Raw genomic sequence first — 10376 nt, forward strand, 5'->3', positions numbered from 1 at the left:
TGGACCCCTATAAGGTCTAATAACGGACATGATCTTTTAATTGGTTTAAAAAAAAATACAGTAATAATAGCAAAAAATAATTATTTTGTATGTGTGCATCTCAATTTCTTTCTGCATAAAAAATAAACATAATTTTTTTGTTTTTCAAAAAAACCCAAACATGTTAATAATAACTCATAACTATCAGTTAACCTGACATGACCTCTGCTGCAGTGTTCATTAGTCAAACCTTTCTCTGCACTGCTGGAGAAAAACAAAAGACTGTTTCTGTGAATAAGTAGGTCTGGTTGCCATGGAAACAGTATATTCAGTTATGCTGCTCGCCTTCAGTTTTTTTGCTCGCACTTTGTCCCTGAAGCCATGTTCATTTATTTATTTTTTTTTCAAACAATCCGAGTGAATAATTACGCATTTTACAGTATCATGCAAATGAGAGTGTTTGTAGTTATTGTACTGCTGAGCGCAAAATGTTAAATTAAACTTTACCATCGGTGTAACGTTCTGTGTTAATAAGAGGATGGAAACAAAGCCGGATAGTCAGTGGAAAACATTCTCATTTATTGAGCTCATAAAAATATTTCTCTCTACTGAGAAAATATAGGATTCCTCTAATTCACTCAAGCTTGAAGTGAATTATAGACTTTCTCATTAAAAAAAAAATAAAAAATTTAAAAAACCACAAGGGGAATTTGCTAATACACAAAAATAGACTCTGCATGGTTTATCAGCAGCTTGTGGGAACAGAGGTGGAAGATGAGTTAAGAAGAACAGTCCAAAGATATCACAGATGTCAAACTGTCTTTTATTCCTTTTGATATTTTTTTCTCTGCATGGGTTATTAGAGATCAAAGAGAGGGGTTCAGGAGCTGAAGAGAAGCGAGGGATTAGGAAAAGTAGGAAAGGACGATGGAGTATTGGTGGGAAAGGGGGTGGGAGCGCGTGAGACAACAAAGAGTGCAAGATGGTTTGTTTTCAGGTCAAAACTCTAAAACATCAAAAGCTGCCTCCTCTGTGCAGGTTCTAATGATCTGCTGCTTAATTAATAGTAGGACCACATGATACGCAACAGGGAGGAAAGGCAGAGGAAATAATTAATTCCGTAGTTTTGCCAGATCCGTGTCACTGAAGGGATAGAAACTGATCAGTTTTTGTGCAATTTTCCCCAAAATACATGTGGGGCTAATAACCACAATAAACTTCAGGTCAGGTAACTGAGCTGTGAGGTGAGAGATAGGAAGAAGCTGTGAAGGAAAAGTAGTGCAGGAAGGTAAAACAGGTGAGGTAAGGTCATGAGAAGTTTCTAGACAATTCCAAATTTCGCCAGATCGCTGAGCTCCATGTCCCCAAAGGCTTCCCATGGGCAGACCACTGTGAAATCTGTGCCGAGACCCTCCATGCCGGGGATGTCGTCTCCAAATCTAAATGGGAAAAAATGCAGCTTTGATGAGTACATACCAAGAAACAGAAGGGGAAATGTTATGGAAGAAAAGTTGTGTGTGGTCTTAAAAAAAAAAAATCAAAAAAACACCTCACCCCTTCTGTCCTGGTTTAGGCGCCTTGCTCTTGAAGGTGCGTGTGGTCCTCTGCTTGAATTTGGGAGGTGCTCTCTTGTCAGCAGGAGTTGCAACATCTGCCATTATGTTTGGTAACTGAAAGAGAAAAAGGAAAAATGACAGCAATATGTAAATTTCCTGCCAAAATACTATTTACAGTTTTCATTTATTGGATGAGATTTGTGGTTCCTTTTTCATCACTAGCACTGAGCTTGGCGTGTTCTTCCATCTCTGCAAATCACTTTCTGTGGGTTCCTTTTTTGTTTGGTTTCTTCGTGCCTTTTTATGTCTTACATAAACCAGCTTTGCTGCTGAAGGTTGCTATAGAAATAAAACCGCAATGCCTTTTTTTCTTTGTTCTGCTACATCAATCAATAATCTCCTCTTTACAGAGGAGTCATTGCATGTCCCCACTGGGAACATTTAACGCCCTCACTTGTATTTTGCATCCAAGCTTGCAAACAACCAAACAAACCTCCGAATTATGAGTGCGTTAACCATTGAAAATAAAATTCACAACCAGCGTTCAAGTGAAAAAAAAAAGAAAGAAATAGAAATACCGACAGGGCCTTGAACAGTATCTACAAGAAGGCCATCACAAAGAACCACTTCTTATGAAGTGTCTCATTTCAGCTCCATTTCAGGCATGATACTCAAGAAAGAAAAAAAAAACTGTAAAGCCAATACTCCGTCTTTCTCTGCTTTAACGACATAGTAACAAAAGCAGAAAAGAATCTGAGGTAATACAAAGCAATAATAGCCTAAACTCCCCGTACAAGAGCTGACAAAATTGCAGTTTCATCTCACCTTTTGTTCAAAGTCTCAAAGAGTTTTTCTGATGCCGTCTGATGAGTCTGTCGTTTTCTCACTTGTGGTGTCTCTCTCAGACTGACGACCCATTTTTAAAGTCCTCCGAGCTGCTAATCCACTCAGATGTTCACTCTCTGATGTGCCAGCTCTACCCTATTCTGAACTCAGCTCAGCCACAAATAGAGATAAAGGATAGTGAGATATAAATACAAGGTGTATTTCAGGTTAGACACACCTGCAAATGTGCAAACTGAGGTAAACTACAGAGGATCCAGTTTTGGGCAGTAGTGGGCGACAGTGATTAACATAATAAAATTATGAATACTTCGTCTATCTAACCATTATGGCTGCATCATCAATCAGTCACTCATCAATCACTACATACATCCATTTCTATCCGAATCATAAAGATGTTTATAATTACAGAGATTTTAAATCAATGTTATTTAAAGTAAAAGCAGTTCATGTTGGTAATTTCTTTTGATTTACTGTATACTTACCGGCCACTTCATTAGGCATGCCTGTTTAACCGCTCGTTAACACAAATATCTAATTATCCAATCACATGGCAGCGACTCAGTGCATTTAGGCATGTAGACACGGTAAAGACGACCTGCTGAAGTTCAAACTGAGCATCAGAATGAGGAAGAAAGGGGATTTAAGCGACTTTGAATTTGGCATGGTTGTTATTGCCAGACGGGCTGGTCTGAGCGTTTCAGAAACTCATCTACGGGGATTTTCCTGACACAACCATCTCTAGGGTTTATTCATAATGGTCCAAAAAAAGAGAAAATATTCCATTAAAATATATTCCATTATAATAATATTCCATATTCCAAGGACTACGGTAGCAGAAGATCACACCAGTGTATCCATCTTCTGATGGCTTTAGATTTGGCTTTAGATTTTGACACTTAGGAATGCATGTGAATTTGAATTGGTTGCTTTTTTTTTTTTTTTTTTTTTTCTTTCCTGAAAATTTAAAGTTGTTATCGCATGTACTTTTGAGGGCTGGAAAATGCTGGAAAGAAAGGTGACTAATTTTATGCAAAATTTCAACTCACCATTTTATTGGTCTTGGAAAATATTCATAGTATGAGGATAAAATTAGGCCTTCACTGAATCAGCTGATTCTGAGAGGGGTAACTATCACATTTGACTGATTTTAAATAGAGCAACCTGCAAGCGGTCTCACAGTACCTGTACCCCTCATCTATGCTTACGTATTGGAAATATTTTACACGTCTTCATGCATGGAAGTGTGAGTGCTGTGACTGGGATGTAATATTTGTAAACAAATGTCCTGACATGGCTTCAAGGAGCTCTGGAGCACGTGATGTGAGAACAGAGGCGTCCTGAACTCCTTTCAGGTGATGAATCAGAAGCTATTCAGCTCTTAATCCTTCAACACATGGCATGAACTGTGGCTAGGTACAGAATGTACATTTTTACATGAACAGTTACTAGTGTGACATGTAGAGTCTGCAGGTAGTAAAACACTAATAATCCCCCTGAGTAATTTTGCCCTGCTGTCTTCACATTTAATGCAAGTCAAAAAAAGAACATCTGAGCTCTAAAACCACAGTACAGCTTTTCTAAATGTAATTATCTGATTAATACTTTAGGAAGCGACTAAATAATCCACAGTGTGGATGCTGAGATATGATTTTTTTTTTTATGCCATATTTTTTGTTTTCAAGGTCAAGAATGATCATGATCAGCTGGTTATGTTTTCAAGCTTAACTCTAATGTAGAATCCCAAAAATATAGATATTATTTTAGAAAATGTCTCTCTCATAAAATATTTCTATATTTTTATATTCTATATTAGCCCCAAACTGACTAATATTATTGAATGAACCTTTTTTAGTTTTTCTCTGTTATGTTTAATTATGTAAGGCACATATGTCTTCACATGGCAAAACACATCAAGGTGGACATCTGAGGCCACTCCCTAAGCTAATGCAGGGCAAAATAAAGGCTGTTGTGTAAAAAGAATAGGACAGAAAAGCTATGGATAAGCATGTTAGAGGGATTAGAGGGGACAGTATAAAAGCAGGGAGCAAGCCATAGACCAGAACAACACCAGCTGACCAGAGAGGCATCATCCAGAATCCAGACGTGCTACTGCAACAACAGGTAAGATCAAACTGTGACTTTCACTCAGCTGTGAGCTTTGGTCTGCAGATTACAAAGAGAGAAAAAGACTTGATATTAAGAACTTTTTTTTTTTGTAGATAAATTTTATTTTATTTTAACTTTTATACCTTTATACTTTGTACTTTGTGCACTGTGCATCTAAACTTGTACGTCTCCTTTACTTGATCTTTTTCTTTTCTTCTTTATGCTTAAGATTTTGTAAAAGCTGTTTGGAAAAGTATTACAAAACAGATTAATTACAAAAAGGCTGTGAACTGCTAGAAGCCTTTTGATTCTAAATGTGTAGGACACAACAGGGAAACTAACAGAAACCTACAAAAAATATTTATCCTTGACATGATTAAAAAAAAAACCCTTTAGCTACAAGAGGAAAAATGAGCTTATGTTGGTGTACTTTGAACCTTTTTCTTTCTTTTTTTTAAATCTGGTTTTGTTAGTGTAACATAATTATATTGCTATTATGGTCAGGATTTTCTTAAATATGAGACGCAGTTCTCAAATTACCAACCATCCATCAGAACGGGTCACCAGTCTATTGCAAGGTTAACACACAAAATCTCAAGAAAAAGTGATGGCCTTTGTTGGTGAATGTTTAAAAATAACTCAGGCAGTTTTGGTTGATCCTGTGTGTGTGTGTGTGTGTGTGTGTGTGTGTGTGTGTGTGTGTGTGTGTGTGTGTGTGTGTGTGTATATGTGTGTGTGTGTGTGTATATGTGTGTGCATATTATTGCTTCCATTATGATCTGTGGCCATCCAAAAGCAGGAAGATGTTGTAACTCTATTGAGAATGATATGTTTTTTAAAAAGTAGAAGGAAGGTGTGATATTTAGGAGCTAATCTGTTTGGTGCTACATCAGTGTGGACAAAATAGATGTGAAATTCGAGAGCACTGATGAGAATTATTATGAAACAGCTGACTGAGGTAAGAAAAGACCAGATTAAAATAGAGTGAAAATTAGATGTTCAGGGCAAAATCTCTTTATACCTGAGGTTATTTACATCACACAGTGAGTTGGCTAACTTCAGTCTCAGAGGGGAATTAGGTGAAATGCTGGTCTCAAAATACACCGTCTTAACTTGACCAAGCATGGACTTGAAAGTCAAGGTGTAAAAATAGCTGCTGTTGGTGTAACAGGGCTTAACGAGCTACGGCAGGTTTGCTTTATAATTTGCTCTAAGCTGCGAGTGTTATATCGTTAAAGATTGGGGCAGTGGCAGCTTAGAGAAGGAGGAGGAGGAGGAAGGCTCTTAAACACCGAGATTAAGTGATTAACTGTTAATTCTTTTTCTCTCAGATCATAAAAGATGGCAGACGCACCCGCACCTGCTGACAAGAAGGCACCTCCTAAGTTCAAGCAGAGGACAACCCGTACCTTCAAGAGCAAGGCCCCGAAACCAGGCCAGAAGGGGTGAGATGAAGACACTGCACAATATGTCAAAATCAACAGTCCTTTAGTTGAGCACCAAATATTAAAGTGAATGCTTGAAAATTAGGAGATATTAGTCCATTTTAGCTTGAGATCTGACTTTTTAAAAGTGCATTATAATATCCTAGAAAGACTAAACCAGTGATTGTTCTATAATTTTGGGCCCTTGATTCCTAATCAAAAGAAAAGGAAAAAAAAGAAAGAAAAGAAAAGAATCTGTGTCCAATTGAGGCTCTCTGCTACTCTCCAGATATCTTTGAGGTTCAACTGCAGACAAATGTTCTTATAAATGAAAGGAAATTTGTGCATAGAGACGCTTTATAATTCTTTCCCATCTCATAAATGTTTAACTTCACGGCTATTCAGATTAAACTTGTAATCCACTTGATGAATCTGCTGAACTGGGTTCAAAATCAGCTACATTCACTGTTCAATTAACCTTTAATGTAACACAACAATAAAGCAATCGCAGGGGGTGTGCTTTGACTCACAAAACCTTTGTACTTAGTAAAAGCCTTGCTCAAGCAGTATTCACACAGTATAGAGTATTCACGTATCAGTACTGTGAGTGGAGGTCAAGATTCCCAGGTTGTTAAGATGTGCTTTTGTTGCTTCTTTTAGATTTGGAGACGACATCCCCGGCATGGAGGGTCTCGGCACAGACTTCACAGTGGTCTGCCCATGGGAAGCCTTTGGGGACATGGAGCTCAGCGACCTGGCGAAATTTGGAATTGTCTAAAAACGCTCCTGTGTCCTTACCTCAATTATATTACCTCCCTGCACTACTTTTCCTACACCGAGTCCTCGTATCTCTCACCTCACAGCTCAGTTCTTCCTCTCTCCGATTACCTGATTACCTGACCTTTATTGTGGTTATTAGCCCACATGTATTTTGGGGAAAATTGCACAAAGACTGATCAGCTTATATCCCCAGAGCTGATCCAATTATGTGTCAAAGCAATTAGATACTATTTTAAACAGTTGTTTATACAATATATATATATACATGCTTCACTGAGGCGTCCTTGAGCCAATCCGTTCCCTCCCTTGTACTTTGCACTTGGTTTGTTCTGTTCTCACTGTCGATTCAGATCTGCTGAATTCACTGAACCTTCTGTTCTCTCTTCTGCCTTTGCCACTCCATCCCCCTCCACCTCTATGGAGCTATTTTTTCTTAATGTAATGTACAGATGTTGATGAATATATACATATATATTTTTATTTTTATGAAATATGAATGTAAAGTTGTGCACACTACCAATGTAGGAATGGAAGTTATGGTTGAGTAGAACTGTCAATAAATATTTTCCCCTATATTTTTTGTGTCTTTTTGAACACCTGCTATCACCCTGAAGAAAATAATAACATAACACATGCATATCAGAGTCATTAAAGCTGCCATAATTAGGCATGATATTTGCATGGCTTGGTTGATGGTTATGTTAGAAAGTATTTTAATGAATGACCCCTTTATAGTCATGCCAAAGCATCTCACTTTAAATCTGGACTTTGACTTGATCTAAAATATTTAAGTGTGACAAATATGCAAAAAAAAACCTAAGAGACCTTCCTGCCTACCTACTTACAGACTGAAACTTGTCAACAGTTACATATGTTACCAGCACGTGCCCATGCTACAGTTCTCAATTTTCAATTTTCTCCAACTAAATGAGGATAAAACGGAAATACTTATCTGTGCCCCAGATAGATTTGTGCCCAATATAATGGAAGCCTTAGGTCCCCTCGCAAAATTTGTTAAGTCCTCCATTAGGAACCTTGGGGTCACATTTGATTCTGCCTTCACTTTGGACACTCACGTCAAGTCTTTGGTTCATTCTTGTTTCTACCACCTAAGGAACATTGCCAAATTGAGTCCCATTGTGTCACACTCGGAACTTGAGATTGTCATTCATGCATTCATATCTTCCCGTCTGGACTATTGTAATGCCTTGTTTAACTGTCTTAGCAAAAGCTCTTTAGAACGTTTACAAGTTGTTCAAAATGCAGCGGCAAGGCTTCTTATGAAATCCTCTAAGTATTCTCATATTACCCCGCTTCTGATCAAGCTTCATTGGCTCCCCGTGAAATTCAGAATCCAGTTTAAAATTTTAGTTCTTACTTTTAGAGCACTCCATGGACAAGCACCTTCTTACATCAGTGAACTCCTGCATCCATATACTCCCATCAGATCATTGAGATCATGTGACCAGGGTCTCCTGGCTATACATCCCTCAAGACTCTCCCTGAGAGCGGTGGATTCGGTGGCATCTTTTAAAGGACAGTTAAAAACTCATCTTTTTAATATTGCATTTGCTTAATGTTTTCTTTGTACTTTGTTTTACTGTTGTGAAGCACTTCGTGGCAGCTGCCTCAAGAGGTGCTATATAAATAAAGTTTTACTTACTTACTTACTTTCTTACTTCTCTATGACCTGTTGCTAGGTAAAATGATGAAATTATATTATATCATGCATAATTCAGCTTTTGTGGATATAAATTTGATGCTACTGTCATGAAATAAAAATGTTTTTATAAGGTGTTATAGTAAATAGATAATAAAAATAGGTTATATTTCAACCTGTTGATAGGTAGTTGCTAGGCATCACGGTGGCATATCTCTATTGCATATAGATAAGAACCTTCAGGAATCGAAGATGGACCCGTGTGCCACATTTGTTTGCTCAGCTCGTGATCGTGTGGGAGGAGTCAGCGGACAAAGAAACACACAGAAAGAGATTTTTGTGCATTATTTTGTGGATAAATGTTCATCATAAAGGCAGATTTCTATGGATGTCTTTAATCCTCTTTTTTTTCCCCCTAGGGCCAACACCAGATTAAAGTTTTCAGTCAACATTGTTTATAGATTTTTAATAATCCCCAGGTAATATCCTAATGACTGCATGGTCTTAAGTAATGAGCTAAATATTTCACAAATACACTGTCAGACAAGTATCTGGGCACAACCACAAGCTGTTCTGATTGTGATTAAAAAAAACAAACAAATTTAAAAAAAAAATACCCTTCCTCGCTTTTTTTTTTTTTAACTAAATCACTCCAAGTGGTCACATGACACATTTTCAACATACTTAAAAAATAGGTGCCAAATACATTCAACAGTTTTTTGTTTTGGGTTTTTTGTTTGTTTGTTTTGTCTGTACACAAAACAGTAAAGACCTCACCTACTCTTTGACACTTAAACTGCAAATTGGCTGGGGTGTTATCTGAAGATAAAGTTCTGCCAGTTAAGGTTGTGCATGGGAAAAAAAAGGGGGGGGGCGGGGGCTGTAGAAAGAAAATCATAAATCCAATACAGCTGAAACTGAGCTGATTGATATTCCAAAGGATCCAAAGGATCAAACGCTACATTGCTCTTAAAAGTTGAGCATATAGCTTTAAAGACATTTTCATCTTCAACAGAGGGCTTGAGAGGGCTGAAGTGTCAGACAGTGTCTCAGATTTTAAAACTCTAACTACATGGTTTGCCTTAGACTGTAAAGGCAGAAGGAGAAGAAAAGAAAAATGTGTATGAAAACATAAAAGATCAAATGGATGCCTACCCAGCTGAGCTCCTTGGTCCCCAGTTATCGGATGGGTTGAAATGACTCTGAAATGCTTGTTAAAATCGGTCAGACCTTCATTTTACTTCTAACACAATCATCCAGTCTAAAATTCGTAGCAGTACACTAAACACTGGTCACTTGACTTTGTCAGCAAAAGGAGGTCTGAATGATTTGTGTGCTTCTGTTTCATCATTTCATTCAAAGCCAGCGACAAAGCTAGAAACTACAGAGGAGCTTTCCGAGACAGAAAGAGCCTGATACAGCAACCGGACACTTTATTAGTTACACTTTGCTAGGACTGGGTTGGCGCCCCTTTTGCCTTCAGAACTGCCATAATTCTTCATGGCATATATTCATCAAGATGCTGGAAACATTCCTCAGAGATTTTGGTCCATATTGACATGATGGCATCACAGTTACTGCAGAGTTGTTGGCCACACACCCATGCTGTGAATCTCCTGCATCACCACTTCCTAAATTCCTCTACTGAATTGAGATCTGGTGACTGTGGAGGTTATTTTTGTACTATGAACTTATTGTCATGCTCAAGAAACCAGTTTGAGATGATTTGAGCTTTTGTGACATGGTGTGTTATCCTGCTGGAAGCGGGCATCGTGAGACGGGTACACTGTTGTCATAAAGGGATGGATGTGGTCAGCAATAAAACTCAGGTAGGTGATGTTTAAATGCTCAATTGGTATTAAGGGGCCCAAACCATGCCAGGAAAATATCCCCCACACACATTACACCAGCATGACCAGCCTGAACAAAGGACGGATGGATCCATGCTTTCATGCCAAATTCTGAGCGTCGCAGCAGAAATTGAGTAGGCAACATTTTTCTGATCTCCTGTTGACTGATTTTGGT

General features: G+C 38.0%; 2 protein-coding genes across 2 annotated transcripts; one reads left to right on the plus strand and one right to left on the minus strand.

Moving 5' to 3' along the window:
• Positions 1–781: 781 nt before the first annotated feature.
• Positions 782–2493, minus strand: LOC115786529 (retinal cone rhodopsin-sensitive cGMP 3',5'-cyclic phosphodiesterase subunit gamma-like). The gene is made up of 3 exons (XM_030738718.1): positions 2361–2493; positions 1534–1649; positions 782–1418 (listed from the first exon to the last, which is right to left on the minus strand). The coding sequence occupies exons 2-3, from the start codon at positions 1635–1637 to the stop codon at positions 1301–1303; spliced, it is 222 nt and encodes a 73-aa protein (XP_030594578.1). The 5' UTR covers positions 1638–1649; positions 2361–2493; the 3' UTR covers positions 782–1300.
• A 1888-nt stretch (positions 2494–4381) lies between these two features.
• On the plus strand, positions 4382–7266 carry LOC115788489 (retinal cone rhodopsin-sensitive cGMP 3',5'-cyclic phosphodiesterase subunit gamma-like). The gene is made up of 3 exons (XM_030741524.1): positions 4382–4502; positions 5819–5932; positions 6572–7266. The coding sequence occupies exons 2-3, from the start codon at positions 5829–5831 to the stop codon at positions 6687–6689; spliced, it is 222 nt and encodes a 73-aa protein (XP_030597384.1). The 5' UTR covers positions 4382–4502; positions 5819–5828; the 3' UTR covers positions 6690–7266.
• The last annotated feature ends 3110 nt before the right edge of the window (positions 7267–10376 follow it).

The sequence above is a fragment of the Archocentrus centrarchus genome, chromosome 1, assembly GCF_007364275.1.
Source record: "Archocentrus centrarchus isolate MPI-CPG fArcCen1 chromosome 1, fArcCen1, whole genome shotgun sequence".
In the NCBI taxonomy this organism is placed as follows: Eukaryota; Metazoa; Chordata; class Actinopteri; order Cichliformes; family Cichlidae; genus Archocentrus; species Archocentrus centrarchus.

What these genes read in the sequence shown, in the direction of transcription:
- LOC115786529 (XM_030738718.1), bottom strand. Translation starts at nt 1,637, where the DNA reads ATGGCAGATGTTGCAACTCCTGCTGACAAGAGAGCACCTCCCAAATTC. An exon ending in CCTAAACCAGGACAGAAGGG is followed by an intron (nt 1,419 to 1,533) that starts GTGAGGTGTTTT and finishes TTTCCCATTTAG; the next exon opens with ATTTGGAGACGACATCCCCG.
- LOC115788489 (XM_030741524.1), top strand. Translation starts at nt 5,829, where the DNA reads ATGGCAGACGCACCCGCACCTGCTGACAAGAAGGCACCTCCTAAGTTC. An exon ending in CCGAAACCAGGCCAGAAGGG is followed by an intron (nt 5,933 to 6,571) that starts GTGAGATGAAGA and finishes TGCTTCTTTTAG; the next exon opens with ATTTGGAGACGACATCCCCG.